Here is a 23,188-nt window from a genome sequence, read left to right as displayed (position 1 = left end):
CAATTACATACCTCTTCCATGACAAGTGATGAGGTAGTGATGATAGGCAGTAGTGTAGACCAGCTCTTATTACCAGAACAGGGGCGAATCGGCCCCAGGGGCTGAAATTGACATGCACTCTTGCTGGATTTCATGAAGTTCCTGCTGATAATTGTTCATGCATGTATTTCATATATATATATGTTAGGTAACACTGTAACAAATCGATGTGAATGATCTTCACAAGACCTTGTAGTTTAGCTCAAGCAGGCAGCTAAGTACCACACCGCCACTTGCTCTCTTGCCCCAGTGAGACAGGGCAGAGAACTGGAAAGGAAGAAGTCAGGAAACTCACAGAATGACACGGAACTGCAGAATCACAGAATCAGAGAATTGTATCTCATGTCCACCACTCCCTTTAAGCAACAGGTTTCAGGTGCTGGAAATGGAAGCGGAGGTGAGTGGTGAGATGATGGAGGAACTGCCTAAGAGGGAGCCTAAGGTGAGGTGGTCACCCCCATGCCTTGAGACTTCCTCTGCCAGGAAAGAAAGAAGGGTGGTTGTGGTGGGTGACTCCCTTCTCAGAGGAACTGAGCGCCCCATTTGCAGACAGGACCCGTGCTGTAGAGAAGTGTGCTGCCTTTCTGCGGCCTGGGTCAGGGACATAACCAGGAAACTCCCAAGTCTGGTTAGGCCCACTGATTACTTTCCACTACTCATAGTTCAGGCAGGTGTTGATGAAATTGCTTAGAGAAGCCTGAGAACTATGAAAAGACATTTCAGAGGCTTAGGGCATTTAGTTGAAGGAGTGGGAGCTAAAGTAATTTTTTGTTCTATACCTTCAGGGGAAGTGAGGGACACAGAGCAGGCCTGGAAGGTAGCAATGAATAAATGGCTCAGAGGCCGGTGTCAAGCCAGAAACTTTGGGTTTGACCATGGGGCAGTTTACTTGGCCCCTGGCTTGCTGTTTGTCCATGGAACCCTTCTATCTCAAAGAGGGCAATGAATCTTAGCGCAGGAGCTAGTGGGGCTTATCGAAAGAGCTTTAAACTAGCTATGATGTGAAGGGGACAAAACAGGGCTCACAAGAGATGAGCCTAGGGGAACAGTGCTTGAGCTGTAGTTGAGGCAGATGACTTGGCTGAAGTGTATCTACACCAATGCACACAGCATGGGCAACAAACAGGAGGAGCTGGAAGCCTCGGGTGAACTATGACCTAGTTGCTATTATTGAAAAATTGTGGGACCGCTCCCATGACAGGAGTGCTCTGGTGGATGGTTACAAGCTCTTCAGAAGGGATAGATGAGGAAAGAGGGGTGGTGGTGTAGCCCTTTTTTATTAAAGACTATTCTGATGTTGAAGAGCTTGAGGTTGAGAATGATTAAGTTGAGTGTCTGTGGGTAAGGGTCAGTGGGAAGGCCTGCAGGGGCAACATCTTGGTGGGGATCTGTTATAAAACACCTAATCAGGATGAAGAGATGGATGAGGCATTCTATGAACAGCTTGCAGAAGTTGCACATTCATCAGCACTCGTTCTCTTGAGAGACTTCAGCTTCCCTGATATATGCTGGGAATGTAATATGGTGCAGAGTGTGTGGAAGATTGCTTCATTATGCAGCTGGTACAAGAGCCAACCAGGGATGGTGCCGTGCTAGACCTGCTCTTCACTAACAGTGGAGGATCAGTGAGTGATGTGAAGGTTGGGGAATGTCTTGGGCAGAGCAACCATGAAATTGTAGAATTCTCTGTTCTTGGAGATGTCAGAAGGGTGACTAGCAAAACTGCTATCTATCTTGAACTTCCAGAGGGCAGACTTTGACCTGTTTAGGAAGCTTGTTGCAGGGTTATCTTGGGAGGGTAAAGAGGGGTCCATGAAGCCTGGATTCTCTTCAAGGTGGAAATCTTAAAGGCACAAGAGCATGCTGTCCCTGAATGCTGTAAGGTGAAAAAGACTGGTGTGGATGAAATGGGAACTACTGCTGAGACTCTGGAAGAAAAAGAGAGTCTATGTCCTCTGGAAACAGGGGCAGGTTACTTGGAGAGGTTACAAGGAAGTTGCTAAGGTATGCAGGGATGAAGTTAGGAAGGCAAAAGCCTGACCCAGATTTAGGTTGGCCACGGCAGTAAAGAAGAATAAAAAATGCTTTACAAATATATCAGTGGTAAGAGGAGAACCAAGGAAAATGTCCACCCCTTACTTGATGCAGCGGAGAATGTGACCCCTGAGGATAAGGGGAGCGTTGAGACACTCAATGCCTTCTTTACATCTGCCTTTAATGGGCAGACCAGTTATCCTCAGGGCAATTTAAGCCCTGATCTGGAAGTCTGTGATGGAATGCAAAATACACCCCTATTGATTCAGGTGGAGACAGTTAAATTGCTCCTCCTCCACCTGGACTGCCACAAGTCCATGGGACCGGACGGGCTCCACCCTTGGGTGCTGAGTGAGCTGGCAGGAGCGACTGCTGAACCACTCTCCGCCATCTACCAGCACTCCTGGCTAGCTGGAGAGGACCCAGAGAACTGGAGGTTTGCTGATGTGATTCCTATCTACAAGAAGCGACATAAGGAGGATCTGGGAAACTACAGGCCTGTCAGCCTGACTTTGGTACTGGGGAAAGTTATGGAACAAATCATCTTGGGTGAGATCACACAGCACGTGCATAGCATCCAGGGGATAAGGCCCAGCCAGCATGGTTTCATGAAGGGTAGGTTGTGCTTGACCAACCTCATTTCCTTCTACAACTGGGTTACCAGACTTGTAGATGAGGAAAGTATTGTTGATGTAGTCTACCTAGACTTCAGCAAAGCCTTTGACATGGTCTCTCACAGTATTCTCCTGGGGAAACTGGCTGTCTGTGGCCTGGACATGTATACCCTCCTTTGGGTAAGGAATTGGCTAGAGGGCTGTGCCCAGCGGGTAGTGGCTAATGGAGTGAAGTCCAGCTGGTGACCTGTTACAAGTTGTGTCCCCCAGGGGTCAGTACTGGAGCCCATCTTGTTTAATATCTTCATTGATGACCTAGATGAGGGGACTGAGTGTACCCTCAGTAAGTTTGCAGATGACACCAAGTTGGGAGGTGGTGTCAATCTGCTTGCATGTAGGGAGGCCAGAGGGATCTGCATAGGCTGGATTATTGGGCTGAGGTGAATGGGATGAGGTTCAACAAGTACTGCTCTGAAGTAATCCTTTCCAGCAGGTCAGCCCCTAACTTGCACTGGTGCGTGAAGTTATTCTTTCCCAGGTGTAGGATTGTCTGGAGAGTTGTGTGGAGAGGATCCTTACATCATTCAGCAAGGGCCAGCTCCTTACAGCTTTGTATCATCAGCAAACTTGCTGAGGGTGCTGTCTGTCCTTCATCCAGGTCACTAATGAAGATGTTAAACAACACTGGATCCAGCACCAGTCTCTAGGGTACATTTCTAGTTACAGTTTCCAACTAGACTGCCCATAAATCTATCTCTCTGAGTTCTACCAGTCAGTTTTCAGTCCACTTCTCTGTCCATTAATCTATCCTGCATCACCTAAGCTTAGCTAGAAGTATGATGAGACTGTGTCAAAACCCTTGATAAAAGGTAGACAACATTCACTGATCTCTATCTACCCAGCCAGTCACGACATCTTAGAAGAGTACCAGACTGTTCAAGCATGATTTCCCCATTGTGTATTTGTGACAACTCCTCCTTTAAAGGCAGTTTACTAGGTGAAATGAATGATGTCAACACAAGCAAAGCAAAAGAAGAAATTCATTCACTCCTTCTCATCCATGAAAGTAGAGTTCACCATGCATAACATTTGCTTGAGAAGATAATTGAGATAATTCAGAATAATATCCTCCCCTCCCTCATTCCACTCATCTTTTATTGCTGAGAAGGAGATTGTATGGATATTCCTCTCATCAGTTTGGGTCAGCAGTCCTGGCTCTGTCCATTCCAACCTTTTTAATAACTCTAGCCTCCACACTGAATGGGCAGTTGGAGAAGCAGAAAAATCCTTGTCTCCATGTAAACACTGCTCTTTTACTACTAAAATATCAGGGTTCTTTCACCATTGTTTTCATAAAAAATCCAGAGCAAAACACCATGCCAGTTACTATGAAGAAAACTAACTGTCCCAGCCAAGACAGACCCTCCTTCAGCTTCAATAAAGATGCCTGGGCTCCTGTTGACCCTTTTTGTTTGTAGTACAAATCATCATGGGGCACAACAGAATTATGTTATCTATATTAAGACACAGGTTTTCTTTGTTGCTATCTAGTTTTTAGATAGATGGACTGTGTAGCAAGAATGACACATTTAGCCTTAGAAGCTTATAATTCACATTATTATTACTCATCTGATGTTATTTGAAAAATTGGAAAATTGCACTTTTAATTGCCTCATGGTAGTAGTTTTCAATGAGTTATTATTAAAGATAGTTCAGTAAATTCAAACTGAAATAGATTTAGACTTGTCTTTATGGAGAGAGAGAACAGCATACATTCATCTTGTATGAGGGGCTGTCTGTGTAGGGTAGCAATTGTTTATGAAGGTTTCTGAAGTTATTCCAGATGAAGTCGTATTACGAGCTATAAGGTTTCGCTCAACATGAGAGTCCTATTTACCTTTTAACGTTTATTATTTTGAAATTCAAGTGCAGTAGTGCTTTTGCAATTTTTTTTTTCCTATGTTGAAACTATGCTATGCCTTAATGCAAGACTTAAAAGAGTTTGGGATGTGTTCTGAGTTTTAAAGCATTGAGCCTATTCCAGTGTTTTGACACAACTAATTTGTCTAAAGCAAACTGCAGTCCAACTAGACTTGTTGGGAATTGCTGCCAAAATAGAATGTACAGTGGAGTCCATTTACAATGTGCTATTGAAGCAGTAAATCTGTGAAAAGAATAACATCTGTTTAATTTCAGTAAAACTCTTCATAAAGTTTTTGTGTGTGTGTTTCAACCCCCCCCCCCGGAAGAATCTATGAAAGCTTATGATGTTGTATAGAACCTGCTGGCACATTATGTAGGACAAACTTAATTTTCACTGCCATATCTAGATAGTAACATGTTGAATGCCTTACAGCACAGGAGAAGAAAGTACTGTCAGTGACTACCTGACAAGATTAGTTACACCAAGGAAATTGAGAGGTTAAAAAAAAGAGTACTTATAAAAAAATAGTATGTCAGATGTAACTATGCCCTTTAAACAAAAAATTGAAAGTGACAAATGTTAGGAATTATGTTATTTCTAATATCTATGTTACATGTGTGCTCACTGTTCTGTACTTTCCTAATTTAACTGGAGACTTCATTTTCATGGTATGATTGTTCTGAAGTCCCACTCTCACAAATGTAACCAGCCACGTGAGGGAGAGGATTCCAGTAACTTTTGCTTGTTTTTCACTTTGAAAAAAAAAGTATTTAGATCACAAATAACGTTTATTTTTCTTGATTCAGTATTTTCCAAGGGAAAAAAAAAATGCATTTGGCCAATTTTAATCAGGAGGAACATGTTCTTAAACAGGAGAAAAGACTGTAGGGCAGCAAATGTGGACCTGACTGTTTTAGTGGTAAATTCAGGAGGCACAGGGCAATTACATAGGCTGGTTGGTGTAGACAGCTACAAGTGTGACTTACTACATTTACATATTTTCTCTTAAGACTGATGACTTAACTGGCAGTGACAGGAGGAGGAAATGACTGTATATGTTTGCTGATCACAGAATCATTATGAGTTATCGGGCACAGTGTGGGTATGAGAGGAACCTGTAGTTGATCAGCTTTATTTAGTGGCAACAGAGAAAATTTATTCTCATTTCACACAGCTATTCTGAAATGGGAGCTGTAAAGTGACTTACGCTTCTGTTTACTGATGCTCAGAGTAAAGAATTCAGTGGTGGCTACAAGGATAATTATAGCAGTATAAACCTGTACAATCAAGCAACAATTAAAGGCAAGTGTGTTTATCCTCACACAGCAGAAACTGTGGTACAGTATGATTGTCTTTTATAAAAACAAAGGAGCGAGTATCAAACAGTTTGGAATGCTCGCCAAGATGTAAAAGAATGCCAGAATCAGACGCGTCTAAAATAATGGCCATGAATAAATAAATTCAGGTTGGAAAAGAAGATATTCATTTTCAAAAGAAGAATTTTCCAGCTCTGAGAAAAATCTGAAACAATTTTAAAATGGTAACCTTGCAAGCCAATCAGCAGTTATATTGAAACTATATTAATTAATGGTAAGAAGAAATAAACATATTACAAAGAAGTCTAAGGTGGTGGATTTGTATTACCATAGTAACTGTAAGAAAGAAGGGGACAGACACTTTAGCAGCGTCTGTGGTGACAGAACAAGGGAAAATGGCTTTGTGCTGAGGAATGGTAGATTTAGATTAGATACAAGGAAAATGTCTTTTAAAGGTGGTGAGGCACTGGAACAGGTTACCTAGTGCTGGTGGCTGATGCCTGGTTCCTGGATACTTTCAAGATGAGGCTGGATTAAAGCCTTGGGCAACCTAATCTAGCTCTGGTGTCCCTGTTCATTGCAGGAGAGCTGGACTAGATGGCCCTCATATGTCCCTTCCAATTTCAAGGTTTCTATGATTCTCTGATAAAGTTTGTATTTTATAAAGTCTTCAATACATATGGGGCTCTACTTGATCTGTAGAGCTAGCTACCACATCTATAATACAAATGGAAATTACATTAGTTCTGCTAGACTTTCTCGTATTTCACTGATATTTTTCGACTTCAGAGAACTTAGGCAGTGATAATTAAGATGGTGTAATGAGAACTGCAAAGTTTGACATAAAAAAATCAGATTTTATTTATCAAGTTGAGTTTAAGTTGAATCTGACTTACATACTGAAGATAAATTTGTAAGAAAATCTGTAAGTTCATGAATGATAGATAATTCACTTTGCTTCCATGTGTAGAATAAAAATATGAAGTGGCTTTTTATAACTTCTTGATGGTAACAGAAGATCTTTAATTTGCTCTTTTAGGTAAGTCACTAGAGGCATTAGCCAACCATTCTCTATGCTATGGCTTCCTTCAACACATTACAATTTTCTCTGACAAATATGCGCGACCTGTTTTAATACTGAGTGATCCTATCAGCACTGGAGAAATCCAGATGAAAAGTAGGTAGCCAGTGGTCTTTTCCTGCTGGAGCTTTTATCTCTTTTCCAGAGTGCTTTTTAGTGCATAGGGGCACATTTTGCATTAGTACAGATGGTGCCCAATCAGAATCCCAGCAACAGTTTCCTGGGGAGGGGAAAGGGATTTGCACACATAATTTGAGTGTTTAATCAGTTCATTTGTTTTACTGAATTCTTTTTAAAATCAAATGGGAAGCATACACTGACTTTTCTGGAAACTGACATGAGCAAAACAAGCAGATGTGTCTACAGACATTTTATATTTTCAGTAAGGTGAAAGAGCAGAGAGGTTGCAAAATCCTATAAGGTAGGAAGAGAAGAAGGGGTAATAATAGCTTCTTCAGAATTTTAAGGTTATTAAAAAATTACAGGGTTTTAAACAGTATTCTCTCAAGGTGGGCATCATTAAAAATGAATATATGGTGCTGGAAGCTAATTTTTACTTCTTCTGAAATTCATGTTAGTCTTCAGTAAAACAGGGTTTTTGTTCTAATTTGTAACACGCTCTTCTATGCAGTAGCTTGATTAAAATAATCTTAAACACGCATCATGTAATCTAAAGCCCATTTTGAATAAACCCCATGAAATATGGTATAATCACCTGGAACCTTTATGTGTGTTGGGGGAGCAGGATCCCTCCTTCTGTAAGAGAAGGGCAGGCTCATGACCACCTGATGAAAATGAACATGTTCACGTCTGTGGGACCCAGTAATGTGCATGTCAGGGTCCTGAGGGAACTGGCTGATGTAATTGGCAAGCCACTCTCTATAATATTCAGAAATTCATGGTTGTTTGACAGAATCCCAGGTGAAAGGAAAAAGAAAAAGATTCACTCTCATTTTTAATAAGGGTAGGTGGAAAGACCTGGGAAAGTACAGGCTGGTGAGCCTGGCTTCCTTAAACTTTTCACCTCTTCCTTGAGCTCTGCTGCCACACTGATCAGATAATCCATATGCTCGTATCTCACACAGGTTGTATCTCTATCATCCACCAATGGCAGCAGCGTTCTCAGGCACTTCTTGCAGCCGCAGATCTGAACTGCCTAATTTCTGGTCAGGTTCTGGGTAGCCACATCCTTTTTGGCCAGAGCTTTCTGCCTTATGGAGAGCATGGACAGATGGAAAGTAGCATGGACAGGCTGGGAAGCAGCCAATAGGAGAACTGGTAGAGATTATCCCTGGTGGAGAGGGATACTCTACTTCCCCTGGGCACCCAGCCCGTTCAAGCTGCCACACAAACTGTAGCTGAATGGGAGAACTTTGGGTAAAGAAATGATTTATTTTGCATCATATCACCTGCAAGAAATATGGTCAGTTCAGTAGGCTGTAAGGGAGGAGGCATATTTTGGATGTGAAGGCAGGCCAGAAAAGTATTGCTTTTCTGGAAGGAACACAGGATCTCTTCGGAGAAGATGTTTATTTTGAGGAGGTGTGGTGCATATATTCAAGGAAAGGCATTTTGTGAGGTGAGAGGGAAGAACTGAGATGTGCAAAGGGATTTCTGACTGCAAGAGACAGGTTCAGTTCAGTTAAATGGAGAAAAAATAATCTCATCAAAGCAGTCTTTTCTGAAGTCCTAGTATATGTGGAAAACTTGAATAAAACTCAGTAGGTATTGCACATCCCTATCAGTTTCACAGTTCTGAACATACATCACACTGCCTCAATGGCCTTGCTTTTAATGTATGTTACAATGTCTCAAGTGATATTTAGAAGGCTGTTACTTGTTTATCAATTGAGAAATCAGTACTTGACATTATTGACTAATTTCCAGAGCTACAAATCTGTTGTCTCCTTTGAATTCTGGTTCAGTTATGGACAGCATTGGATGTGACCAGCCATGTCTGTAAGCACTTGCAAAGCAGGGATCATGAAAATAGTTTTTCAGTGGATGTGTTATTAACTATGAGTGGGAAAATGAGGGTAAAAAGAGTCAAATAAGGTGGAATCTGTCAGCTAAATAACCCTGTATTCAACCTTAATACTTAAGAATCCTAGATTCTTTTGCAGCCTTGTGACAGTGTAACTTTTACTGAAAGAAAACTAGTTTTACTGTGGTTTTTTAGGTTTACTTTTTTATTCAGCCAGCTTTTTTAGTACTCTAGATAATTATCTTCGTCAGCAATTTTACCAGTGATACAAGTGATAAGCCAGTCTAGAAACTTTACTACATTAAAATTTTCTTTAAGAAATAGGATGTCAAGATTTGAGAAAGGGAAATATGGAAGATGATGCTCTTTGTGTGAATAAAAATCTGAAAGATTTCCCTTTATAAAAAGTCCTGAGAAATGAAAATATTTCAAATGTCTCCAATAAAGAAAGGTACAGGTGCTAAAATCTATTTTAAATATTTACATTCAGTGAAGCTAACATCTTAAATATCTGATAACATCTTGTGATAGATCTCAAACAAGTTAAAAATAATGTATTGTACTTGCACAGCCTTATTAAAACATTTTTATTATACAGATAGTTAATGATTGTTTATGATTACTTCTTAAGTATGCTGTACTTTGTGTAAATATCATTCTGCACTTTGAGGACAGTTTAAAAATTATCACAAATTTGAGTACTGCTTGTATGAATACAGAAGTTAATTTTTAATAATGTGTTTACAAAGACATAGGTCTAAAAATGGAAATATTTTATTTCTGGTTAGGAAATGTGATACTTGGAATCTTGAGGAAATGCCAGACACCTTTGGTTATGGCTGACAGTGAATCAATGGGGAAATGGTAGTTTCTTTCTCCATTGGTTTCCTTCAGTTCATTTTCTTTTCATCAAGTCAGATTCTGTTAGATATTCATCCATCCTGTGAGCAATTTACACTTTACTTTCTGCTTGAGGGGCTATTGCTCAGGTGGATAAGTATATGTCAAAAAGAGCACCCATGAAATATGCAAAATACGTGAACCTGTCTCAATTTTGCATGCATCACTATTCTACTACTTCTTCCATTTCTAGCAGAAAGAGAAAGACTTTTTTTTTTTTTTTTTTTTTTTTTTTGTATCTACAGCATCAGCTTGTTATGGTGTAAGTAGCCACCATCTTAAATGCCAAGAGAATGGAATCATGTAGATAGTAATTTTCCCAAAGTTTCAGGGTAATATTTATCTTAAACTCCTATACTTCCAGTCTGATGTAAAAGAATTCAAAAAATAAGAAAAAGTTGTTTCTGTAGATCTTATATTTGGGGATAGTATTTGAAAGTGTGCTTCTAACTCAGTAGTCTCTGTAAAACAGTCAGTGTTTTCTCCCTTCATCAGAACTATAAGGGAGCTATGGCGTTATGCATATATGCATATTTATACAAGGGCTGATCCTACCCAAGATTGATCCTTGGGGGACACCCCTAGTGACTGGCCTCCACCCAGACTTAGAACCATTGATCACAACCCTTTGGCTGTGACCAGCCAACCAATTCGTAATCCGTCAGGCAGTCCATCTTTCAAATCCATACTTCTCCAGATTAGAAAGAATGTGGTGTGGGGACATGTCAAAGGTTTGCAGAAGTCCAGGTGTATGACATCCGTCTGGTTACTCAAATTTATTTGAATATTACCCATTTAGAATATATAAATGAATATATAATTTCATTCAATTAAATTTACATCAGTTTCCAGTTCTCTATGTCTGAAGAGTCTGGGTATAGTTTTCTTAGTTCTCAGATTATGAACTAGCATTCAATTTATTTAAGCAGCTGAAAGCTAACATAAAACGTCACTGATCCCAGAACAGCTTGTCACTATGTCATTTTACATGTATTTTACATGTCTTTTAAAAATGTATTTAAATATTAGCATGGTTAATTGTCGTGTCAGGGTAACTTTATTGAGGATATCTAGAAATACCAGCTAGTACGTGTACAGAAAGTGCTTAACGATATGTATGTAGTTAATCTTCTGTGTAATATTCATAGATCACAGTGAAGGTGAGCTGACCTAAATAGCAGGTGAACAAACTTAACTACTTAGAAGTTTCCGTACAGTGTCTGTGATGAATTTCCAGCATCCGTTCAGGATCCTGCAGCTAGTGTGGCTAAATGTATACTACTTTAATTGCTGTGATAGTGGAGAATGAAAGGGTTGTTGTGTTTTATTTCCATTTGTTTGTTTGCTTGTTTGTTTTAAAAATAATGCCACAGGAAGTTTGAAAGAAGACATACTTTCATAAAAACAAATTTTATTTTCTTGTTTGAATCAGAACCTATTTTTGATGGCAGAATATTCAGTGTAACAATGCCACATACATAATTGTGACAGTGACAAAATTCTTCACTCTTTCTATTCATTTGTTTTGCATGGAAACATACAGAAGAGGTCTTTGCTTCTTTTAACCATATGTACTGCATTTTCTTATTGTAGTAAAACTGCTTAATACATTTTTCAGTTTAGGGAATGAGAAAGTTCATCATCAGGCCTGCTGATGATATTTTCAGATGGGGAAAAAAAAAAAAAAGCACAAAAAACAGGAAAGCACTTTGATCCTCCCAGTGTTTGTGACTCTGATAGAAATTTATGTTTTGTACTTTAACAGTTTTACCTGAGTTTGGGTTCTATGTTAATTATATAAATAAATTATATTTATTTGCTTATTTATTTTAGCTTTAGCTAGTAGGTATGCATCTTGATTTTTGTATGTTTCTGTGCGTAACTATGTTGGGAAAGGAAAAAAAGCTAAATTGTCATAGTAGAATGTTTTGGGTTTTTTTTTTTTTGTTTCAGCTGCTGGCTTTCAGCTGGGCTTGCTGCCTCTGTATCTATGTATTTAATAGTTTATTTACTTATTTAAGTTGAAAATGTGCAAGAAGACTGTCATGATAATACTTTTAGAGTTTCATAGTTGTTCAGAATGCATTCCTGCTATTTCATTTAATACAGTTATAAAAAATGTGACAATACACTGAGTTATTAAAGTAGTGTATAGACTTCTGTGTATATACTGTACATATTTGAATGACCCCATGGGTCTCCCAAATCAAACTTTTAACATTCCAGATTTTTTACTGTGCATCTACTACTGGCATGTAGCCACCCACCCACAATTTTTGTTGAAATAAATTAAATTTATTCCAATTCACTCAAGAAGAAAGACTTGTAAAATATAAAGGTTGTCACCTAGTGAGTAAGGTTACTAAAACAAAGGTATTTCTTAAGTATAATAGGGCTTTTTTTGTGTGTGTGTGCTTTGTTTTTTTGTTTGTTTATTTTTGGTTCTGTGAACAGTGTGCACAACTACATAGCTTCTTCAATTCTTATCTTATGTTCCTTTTCTTTTCCTTTGCAGGTGGGTTTTATACAGATTAATGAGGACTTCATATTTATTGAGCCAGTCAATCACACTTTGGCTGTGACAGGTCACGCACACAGGGTGTACAGACGAAAAAGGTCCGTAGAGGAGAAAATTACTGAAAAAACAACTTCTCAGAATCAGTACTGTGGTGTTGTTACAGGTAATACACAAATCTTACTGAACAGACTTAATGTAGTGGACATCTATTTAAAATCTGTAGGCAGTAGTTAAAAACCAACAAAAGCATACTTGATTATTTTTCTAGTAGTAACTTATGGTCAGCTTCAAGGTGTCATGCTGAGACTGCAGTTACATCTGTGAGAAGGTGAAATTATCCATTGCAGAACAGACAAATACAATGATCCAGTATATTTGAAAGTAGAAAATTTGTGGGTTTTTTTAATGTGAGTCTAACAACTATGATCTACTGGTTGGCCCAGTCTATTGTCTTAGTACTATTGTCTTAGTAGTTTCTAGTTTACATACTATGTGCAGTTCTTGTACAGGTTTGGAACATAAGGACAGATCATCACAGTTTCAATTGTTAATATTCTGAACATCCATGTGAGTCAGACATTGCTTTTCAATTGTCTTTGTAACAGTGTTCATCTTTTATGATTGTCAATTAAAATGAATTCAAAATTCATCTTCCTTAATGGGTGGTAGAGAGAGTCAGTTTTTTTCAAGTAAAAGGGCTTCTAAAAAAGTCTGACTCATAATGCTCACTTAGTAATTTTCAGGGCAGAGGAGAAAAGGGCTTTAGTGGAAAATTAAACTCTGCCATTCGTGCTTAATTGATGGCTTCTTTAATTCAGAAGAAGAAGACATGAGCTGAGGGTATTTTTAATGATGTTGTAGGAAGTTATGAGAGAATCACGGAATCATAGAATTCCTTAGGTTGGAAAAGACCTTCAAGATCAAGTCCAACCACAACCTAAAAATACTACCCTAACTCTAAAAACCCTCCCCTAAGTTGTGTCCCTGAGCACCACATCCAAATGGTTTTAAAATGCATTCAGAAATGGTGACTAGGTCACCTCCCTGGGGAGCCTATTCTAGTGTTTAACCACTCTTTCTATAAAAAAGTATTTCTTGATATCCAACCTAAACCTCCCCTGATGCAGCTTGAGGCCATTTCCTCATCCTGTCACCTGTCACCAGTGAGAAGAGACCAGCCCTGGTCTTGCTGCAATCCCCTTTCAGGTATTTCAAGAGAGCATAAGGTCTCTCAGCCTCCTTTTCCCCAGACCAAACAGCCCCACTTCCTTCAGTCACTCCTCATAGGGTGTATTCTCCAAACCCTTCCCAAGCCTCATTGCCCTTCTTTGGACCTGCTCCAGTACCTCCATGTCCTTTCTGTAGCGAGGTGCCCTAAACTGAACACAGTGCTTGAGGTGAGGCCTCACCAGTGCTGAGTACAGGAGCAGGATGACTTCCCTAGTCCTGCTTACCACATCATTCCTGACACAAACCAGGATGCCATTGGCCTTCTTGGCCACCTGGGCACACTGCTGGCTCATATTAGCCGAATGTCCATTAGTACACCAAGAACATTTTCTGTTCAGGCAGCTTTCCAGGCACTCTTCCCCAAGCCTGTAGGGCTGCCTGGGGTTGTTGTGGCCAAAATGCAAGATCTGACACTTGGCCCTATTGAAACTCATAAGGGATAAAAAAATCTGGATGAAAGATGTTGCTCAGAGAGTCTGTGGGGTGTGCATCTTCAGTGATTTATAAAATGCAGATGGAAATAGATCGTTAGAGACCTGATTTTTTTGCCCTGCTTGGAGCAGGGAGTTGGCCTAGCTGACTTTTGGAAGTCCCTCCTAGTCTGAACTGTTCCATGGCATACGGAACTAGAACTGCTGTCTGTTTCCTGTTGTAGCTAAATATATGTGATAGATTTTTCCTAGTTTGGAAGTACTATTATTCTTATAATTAGTCTTCCATCCAAAGGTTGAAATGAAAGAAGATATGAGAAGAAGTTCAAATAATATAAAGTTGGTCATTCTTATGAAATTCTTATGATCATCATTAATGATAATAGGGGAATTAAAGCACATGTGCCTGCATGTGTTTAAGGATGAGAGAAGCAGAGAAAACAAAAAGTGTGCATGATGTGTGTGCTTGCATAAAACAAACACGACAGAGGCATCTGCTCTATAACAATCCATGGTATGTATGAAAATGAATAAATATGCAGACTCATCTGTAAGGAAATTATTTTTCTGTCATTTTCATTAGCAATCAGCCTTTCACATTCTCTTGTCCTCTAAAATGGAAAAGTCAGCTTATTCTGTTCCAGTAATCTTATGCCCAAGGCTCTGACTTAGTGCAAATAGTCTGTCAACAGAGATTCAAATATTTGTTTGAAGTAGCTTTCATTATCTCTGCTACCAGTCTGGTATTTCAAAATAGCTCAAACTGTGCATAACTGATTAGCATCTTCTGGCATAACCTTATTTCTGGGAGGCTTTAAATGTCTGCAGTTTCTAACTAGTTCTGTTGCACTAGCAAGACTAGTCCCTCTGCTTGATGTTACAAGTTGTTTTACATAGTGAAGCTGTAGTAAGCTATCTTGATGAAAGTGGTGTCTATGCTAGGAGCAGTTTGCTGGTGTGACAGTACTTAGCACCATTAACATCACCAGAAAATTCATGATATGGATACAGCCTTAAAGTAGATTGCAGAAGGGAGAGAACAAAAAAAAATAAACAGACATAAAAAAACCCAAAACAACAGAGTAAATTTTTAAAGTGGTATTTGAGAATTTTAAACCAAATCTTCAGGAAAGTAGATTAATGAAGATAAAACAGCAGATTCATGGAGCATTCTGATGCTCTGATACTCAGATTTTACACAACTTCCTTGGAGAGAATTGAAGCTGTCTGACACAATGTAACTATTGTCTTTCATATGCCTTCTTCTCAGCAATATCTTACAACAGGTGTTGTCAGAGTAGGTGCTATAGGACAGGTATTTTAGCTGCTGGTTTTAAGCCAAATTATCTCAAAGACTGGCTACATATCAAGCAAAAATATATTTCCAATGATGAATTGTGATTGTTAGAAGGAATGAACTACTCTGCTGGAGGTGCTGAAGGATTGCTATATAATATATGTAATGGCTTTTCATGCAGAACTAGGGGAGGCAATCAATGAAGATATTGTTTGCGTTCTGTAACTGTTGTGGTCTGTACTGAAAGATACTACATAGCCAAAGTTGTCCAAGGAGAGCAAAGAAATTGTTTTTCTTGATAACTGGTGGAGGGAGAAAATAGGACTGATAAAAACGTTTACTTTCTGAGTTTGTGGGAATGTGTGTGTGTCTTTTCACTGAATATGTGTATGATTTACTTACTTATGTGAGCCAGTTGAACATACACAGCTCTCAAACTCTGCACCTTTCTGTAGTATATGGTCCATAATACCTTTCAAATCCAACCAGTTCACAGATCTGTTGCACAGGATTCATGAGAAAAGCAATTGCTATTGGAGCAGAGATCTGTGTTGAGGAACTATGTACTTTTCCGTCTGCCTAGTATGAAGCTCTTGTTCAAGCCCAAAGTTGTTTATGCAGTGTAGCTGGGTCATGGCAAATGTACTCTAGGGAAAAAAATAATCTTAGATGGTTGTTTTGTTTCACACAAACTGATGAGTGAGAGCGCTTGCACAAGATACAGTAGATGTAAATTTTGAAACCTTTCTGTGCTTGAGAGACTGAAAGCCTCCTCTTTTACTTCTCTGTTCTGACAATAAGCAATATTCAGTTCTTCTGAGTTGCAATCAGACTGTGCTCTTAAAGTGATGCTATTTTTGTAGGAAAAATTCAGCAGAAGTTTGACTTAGTGAGATGAAGGATGGACTGTCAGCTGCAATAGCTGTGTTAGTTCTTGCTCTAAGGGCAGTTTCTATCTGATAATCATGAAATGAAATGCATAAATAATCTTAGTTGTAGATCTAGATTTTTAAGATTACACTAGAGGATACTGAGTTGTTGGTTTCCATTAACAAGCAATTCTTAGTTAATTTTGCATGTTTATTTATATGTGAATAATCAAGTATTTTTGCCTAAAACCTGTTTGGTCTGTTAGGTGGAAGTAATCATAATAGTTGTTTGGATGCCACTGCTACCAAAATTAGCAATTATATTTATTTAAGGGTCTGGAGGGAGAGATAAAATTTTCAGATAAATGAGATCTCACATGACAGGGAATTTTTTCAGCTTTTGGAAAAGGCTGACTGGCCAAGAACAGATCTTCCTTTGGTTTGCTAACCCAACAGATATCTGAGGAAATGAGGGACACTGCCCCTTGCAGCCAGCTTGTCTATGGAGGTGAACAGTCTTCTTATCCACAGCAACCCAAAAAATAGAGAATACAGCAGTTTCCGGGACTGTGGTGCATTTAGCAAAATACTGTTTTAAATAGTGGGCTTCTTACTGTCAATTCTGAACACTAATTAGATCTCTAGCTAAAATATTAGAGAAGTATATTAGCAAACTTCTCAGAACTTCCATGCTGGTGCTAAATTAAAACTTCTCAACCAATAGCTGCTGTTATTGAGAAAGAAGTGAATGATGAATAAATGATGTTGTTGGAAGCTATACTGGAATTAGTCACTGCTCCTGGAACGAAGATGGTGTTGATCAAATGGCTTATCACAAATCTTTTCAAACCCAAATGAATTTAAACTTAGAGCCTTAGACTTCTCGTGCAGCCTTAAGAGCTTATGTAGTAAGTCATGGTTGTATAGCTTGTAGGATGTGTCTTCTTGGCACAAATAATATATCCATATTGTCCTCTTGATACTACAGTTTCATTAAATACTATTCTCAAAAGTATAAATGAAACAAGTGTGATGTTTTGTTTTGTGCGATAGGCTTTAGATCCAGCTCCCAAACACATGTATAACTGGGGGACAGCTATCCGTATAAGGCTAAGCAAGCTGATTGAAGGATCAAAAGGTGGGAGATTAAAACTTAGATTGTTTATGGATTTATCTAGTATTTCTATTTAGGAAATCAAAACCCAAGTATTTATTTATTTCTGGAGATCATATGCTTTAAAAAATAAAATTATTTCAGCTACTTATAGTGACAGCAGCAGTGACTTTGGAAAGCTGTTAGTGCAGCATTAAAAAAACAAAACACAAAACATAACCATATTTTATCCTACATATTCTTGACGTCATTCTTCTGAAATAATCTCTTCTTTCATTTTTACAAATCATTGAATTGTTCTGTATATTTTCTTTGTACTCAGTATGTGACAAATCTGTATTCATCATCTATTATGGTGAGATAGGTTGACTGTATCAAGATGTTTTCATTAAGGTTTATGTGGATAAATGGTTGGTGATTCCTCAGCCTCAGTGAGACTATTTTTCTGTTAAACAGAATATTAATTCAATTCTATCCTATAAAGCAAACAAGGATGCACCTAGTATTTTATGAATATGTCATGTAGTGGGATGCAAATAATCTGACTGTCTTTATCTGAGCATCTGAATGACAGTCTTGTTTCCCTCATGTGAACTAATATTCAGTCCATCAGTCTGAGCCTAGTTGCACTGGCAGTGCTAAATAAGTATGTATTAGCATTCATGAGTGTTAACGTTTCACACAATCAATATTTTGCTCTAATTACAGGTAGCAAATCCTTAAGGTACCTGAGGGGTACTCTGAAAGATTCTTCATACAGTGTTTTTATGTTACAGATAAAAGAAAATCCAAGAATCAAAAAGTATCAGAAAGTGGAAGAGGAAAACGATACTCTTACAAATTACCTCAGGAGTACAATATAGAAACAGTTGTGGTAGCAGATCCAGCTATGGTTTTGTATCATGGAACAGATGCTGCCAGAAGATTTATTCTGACCATCTTAAACATGGTAGGAAATTTAAAATTCATTTTGGCTTTTGCCACCAGTGCATGCATAATGGACTGATTTCATTGCTCCTTTGTATTATCCTGACAGAGTACCTGTAAAGAGACAGCACATGACCATTAGCAGGCTGTCAAGATTTAATACGTATATTTTGCAACATAAAACCATGATGCTGCACATCAGTTTGTACCATCTGGTCTTACATCTTCAGCGATGAACCAGAAAATGGGATCTGACCAAGGTGATTTTCTGGTTAGAAGATCATGATGTTATTGGAAAGCTGGGGTATTGCATGATTTCTTATGATCTGTGCTTGCTATGAAAATACAACTTTGTCATTCAGGAAGATTATGTGATCATCAGAGTGGATAAGAAAAAAAAAAGTTAAGGCATTGAGTTGATTACAACCCCTCCCCAGCTGTTGTTGAAACGCATAAAGTGCAGCAAAAACTAGAATCTGTCACATACAAGGAAAGAATTTTCTGAAGGAGCATAAACCGAGGAATAAAAATAAATAAATAAATAAATAAATAAACTATTTTGCATGAGAGGAGGGGTTACTGCCATGATCTCACATTTGAATGAGTAAGAATTTTCATGTGAATAACTTTATGTGCATGTTCAAGTATGTGGAGAAATTGTCTAAGCTTCATAAAGTGGTTATGACTGTTGTCAGTGGGAAAGGTGCTTTCTGTTCTCTCAGAAGCAGTATTGTCCCATAACAAAACAAATTAGCTTTGGGCTTTGTTGAAGTCATGGAAAATGAAAGCAACCTCACTACAATATTAAAATCTTCTAGCACTGCTGAGTTTTGATATTTTTAGTCCACAGTGTGTTGTGTTCAAAACAAGTGCCTGCTTTTTTTTTTTTTTTTTTTTTTTTCCTTTTTTTTTTTTTTTTTTTTTTTTTTTTTTTTTTTTATTTTTCCCATAGGTTTTTAACCTTTTTCAGCACAAGAGCCTTGGCATACAAGTTAATCTTCGGGTTACTAAGCTTGTCCTCCTTCACGAGACTCCAGTAAGTAAGCATCATCTTTATCTCAGTCTGCAGAGGACAATGCTACTTCAGCTTGTTGCTCTGTGGAGGCTTGTAATATTCATTTATTTTAATGACCAATAGTTTTTCTCAGTTAGCTTTTGTGCATTTGTTTATGTATTATTTACAGTGCTTGACAGCCCCAGTAAATATCAAGTTTTTGCTAATCTATATTCTGTATATATCGAGATTCCTATGCTTGCAGATGAAAGCCAGGAAAAAAATTCCTATGAAAAGCAAGTATTTCTTTATCTGCTTATACACTGCTTTTTGTATATTCACAGAACTCAGTGATGAGCTTTTCTAAACAATGGATGGTAGGAGAGTTAATATTACTTGTCAGACAACTAGTCAACAAATGAAAGGCTCTGTTATATCTTGCCATTTCTATGGAATATTATGGGAATCCTTTCATATTTTAGTTGGTTCATAAGAAGAAGAGATCTCCCTACCTGTGTTTCAGATTCTAAAATATTACGTTTTTCCAGTGAAAAAATATTTTGTATAAATGCAGCAAGTGAATTTCATCATTTTATGTTCAAATTCTGCATCTTCACATCACTAATCTTTTCTTCTCAATCAATAGTGAAAAGCTATCGAGTAAAGGGGACAGAAGTTTCGGTGAGCAGATTGTCTGTACTCATCTCAGTACAGTGTCTTCATCTGCGTGTTTAATGTGGAAGGATAGCATTGAATTCAGAAGCACAAACTTTTATGTATAAAGTGTGACACGAAAAGGAATATACTTTTGCAAATTCAGTAAAAAAAAAAAAAAAAAAAAAAAAAAAAGTCCTTAATTATTTTGTACAGAATCACAGTTTTAACAGAATCAATATTTTCATTTCTAGGCAGATATGTATATTGGACATCATGGGGAAAAAATGCTGGAAAGCTTTTGTAAATGGCAGCATGAAGAGTTTGGTAAGAAGAACGATATACACTTAGAAATGTCAACAAGCTGGGGAGAAGACATGTCATCAGTTGATGCAGCTATACTGATCACAAGGTATTATTATGGATGGATGAGAATTAAGAAATAAGGAATGGCATAGTATGAACATTATGGATCAAGAAGTGATCAAGAAGTGATTAAAAGAGCTAGTAGATGATCAAAACAGACTTTAGTTTTGAATGGGAAAGAGTAAATTTTGAGGCATCTTTCCAGAATTAGAAAATGGAAGTTAATTGAAAGTCTATTTAGAGGCTTTTAGAACAAGATGGTGTTATGAGATGGAAGACAACAGTTGCAGGTGGTAAATATCTGAAATTACAAAGTCACTCTCCTGTTTCTTCTTCAACTGTAGATTAGGTGCTCCTTTCTATGTGTATTTGAGAGGCAGTATATGTAGGCCTGAAGATACATTTGTTCAAAAGACAAAAGCTTATCTAGAGGATTCAGAACTGGTTCAGCATGACATTAATCACCTCACTATTTTATACTTCTTTGCAATGGATCCGGAACATGTATGTCTTAATGTGTGCCCTATGTGCAGTGCACACTTTTCTGATACAGAAGTGTGATCTCAGATATGTGGTTCATTATAACACTATCATACAGCTCACATATTCAGACACCTGCCTCCAACTTACCTCTTTCCTCCCAGGTGGGTGTTCTTTAGGCTTCCTGTGGTGGCACAGGAAGATGCATCTGGACTGAATTGTCCATTGTCCATTGCACAGCCATTGTCCGGTGAGAAGGAGAAATTGATGGTTCAGCTGTCCAAGGCTGCACTTCTTAACCTGGGAGATGTATTTCAACAGCAAGATACTACAGATTAAAGAATTTAATACCTCTTTCCTCTCATCTGTCATTCTTACCATTATGAGCCTCCATGAGAAGAGTCAGGAGAGTTCTGAATTCAGGCAAATGAGGTGTTAGTTAAAGCAATCAAGAGACAGCTTGGAGTTGTCTTTAGCAGACAATGCATTTAATCAAAGAGCTTTTTAAATTTCATGTAACTTTACTAAATGGTAAAAAAACTAACTTTCAGAAAGTCTGATCATACTTTTAAGACACACTTTTCTGACATTCTTGGTAATAATGGTATTCTGATTCGCATTTCCTATGCTTTTATCTGTCAGTTTTAAAGAGGCTTTATTTGAAGTATTTGCTGATTAGTCTTAAGGAAATTAGACCAAAGAACAGATAAGTGATTGGTTCAAGATCAGATAGTAAGTCAATACTACAGGCAGGAACTGGAGATCTGCTCTGACATTTTTTTCAGTGGTTTTATTCTCCAGACTATACTACCTACCACCTCAGAGCTGCTTTAGCTGTTAGTAAATCATATCAGTGTGGTTTGCTGAACGTGGGAATGTTTTCTAATCCAGGGTCCCTCTGCACATCATCAGTTTTATGGTATAGCTAACCCCATATGTGTCTACATTTGTGTGTTTTGTTTTCAGAGAATATATTCTGTTTTACAATCACAGAACAGATTCCTTTGTTATAACTTAAAAACGGCTTTGGACAACAGACTTACAGAGAGAAGTAATTTTGTTTAGGGAGACGAATACTGATTTCTTGGTATTTTTTCAAGTAGAAGTATGCATTTTTAATTTCCAGACATATTCTGTGGTAGACCTGCTAAAATTTACCAACACCTCCTTTTTGTTTAGCATGAAGAACTAGCAAAAGTGTTCTGAAAGGGCTTCACTGTACTCACACATGCCAGTTGTTTCTGGTAGTGAAAAGAGTTGGAAATATAGTCTTGATTATCCCTATTTTGCAGAACTAATATTTAATGCAAATTGTAAAGAGCATAATGTGTATGTCTGTCACAGGTTACTTAGATTTACCTATGCCCGTGACATGGGAAGCCACCCCGTAGGGCCACCCCAGGGCCTGGAAAGGAGGGGGAAAAGGGGAATGGGATAAAAACAGCGGCAATCTAAGGAGGAAAAACTTATTTTATTAAATATGATATCAAAATACAAGATAACACAATATAATATAATTGAGGCTAACAAATTGAACCGAAACAGAGAGAGAGAGTCCCCGAAAACCGAGAGGCCTACTGTGAACTTTAGGTGACACGGCTGGAACGCTTCCCACTCTCTGAGAAGTTCGAGAGAAGAAGGAGGACACTCAAGCCTGGGAACAAGATTATATAGCGTCCTGGTCCCGTGACTTATCACTACCCGTGTTGTTCTCTGGGATATGTAGTCTTCTTCTGTGGACTGCACATTCAATAGAAGTATCCATGCTTTATATGATGTTATGATGTGGAATACTGATAGCAAAATTACAAAATTACAAAACCATGACAATGTCATAAAGATTTTTGTTCAACAAAGAGCCATCATAGCCACTTCATGAAAAAGGTTCTCTTCCAGATTTATTTTTATTTTAACACTTGTTCTGTAAAACTGAAAGCAAAACCCAGAGTGTTCACGTTCTTTGCTGCCCAGACAGGCTGGAGTGATACCTGTGAGTACACTAGTAATTTGATCATTTTATTTCACTATAGATTTGTATGACCCTCTGAGATTTTGTTTAATTTCCCTTTAATTTGACTTATTCTGGTGAAATTCTGCCATCTTTAAAATATGGTGTCATAAAATAAGACAGAAAGATAAAGTTTGCATATTGTGTTTAGATAGAAAAGATAATGAAGGCTTGATAGAAGGAGTATGTGAGAATTAAGATAGAAACGGTTTTAAGGACTCTCTTGGTAAAACAGTTGGACAGATGTAAATTAACACTATTACTTTAAAGATACACATATTATAACTTATTTTTCTCTGGGGGAAAAAAAAAAAAAAAAGGAAGAAATTAGAGTAGTTTGTTTGGAAGGCACTTACAAATATAATTGAGTTAAATAGCCTGACCACACTTAAAGGTTAATGAAAAGGT

General features: G+C 38.0%; 1 protein-coding gene across 1 annotated transcript in view; it reads left to right on the top strand.

Annotated features, from left to right (window-relative positions):
• Positions 1-23,188, top strand: part of ADAMTS19 (ADAM metallopeptidase with thrombospondin type 1 motif 19) — a 112,976-nt gene that overhangs the window by 15,389 nt on the left and 74,399 nt on the right. Inside the window, exons 3-6 of the mRNA XM_015849403.2 lie at positions 12,408-12,573; positions 18,128-18,300; positions 19,231-19,314; positions 20,181-20,338. Of these exons, the coding sequence (XP_015704889.1) occupies positions 12,408-12,573; positions 18,128-18,300; positions 19,231-19,314; positions 20,181-20,338 (581 nt within the window). The remainder of the gene's footprint in view (positions 1-12,407; positions 12,574-18,127; positions 18,301-19,230; positions 19,315-20,180; positions 20,339-23,188) is intronic.

The sequence above is a fragment of the Coturnix japonica genome, chromosome Z, assembly GCF_001577835.2.
Source record: "Coturnix japonica isolate 7356 chromosome Z, Coturnix japonica 2.1, whole genome shotgun sequence".
NCBI lineage: Eukaryota > Metazoa > Chordata > Aves > Galliformes > Phasianidae > Coturnix > Coturnix japonica.
Note: the sequence above shows the minus strand (reverse complement) of the source record. Positions and strands in the feature narration are given on the sequence as shown.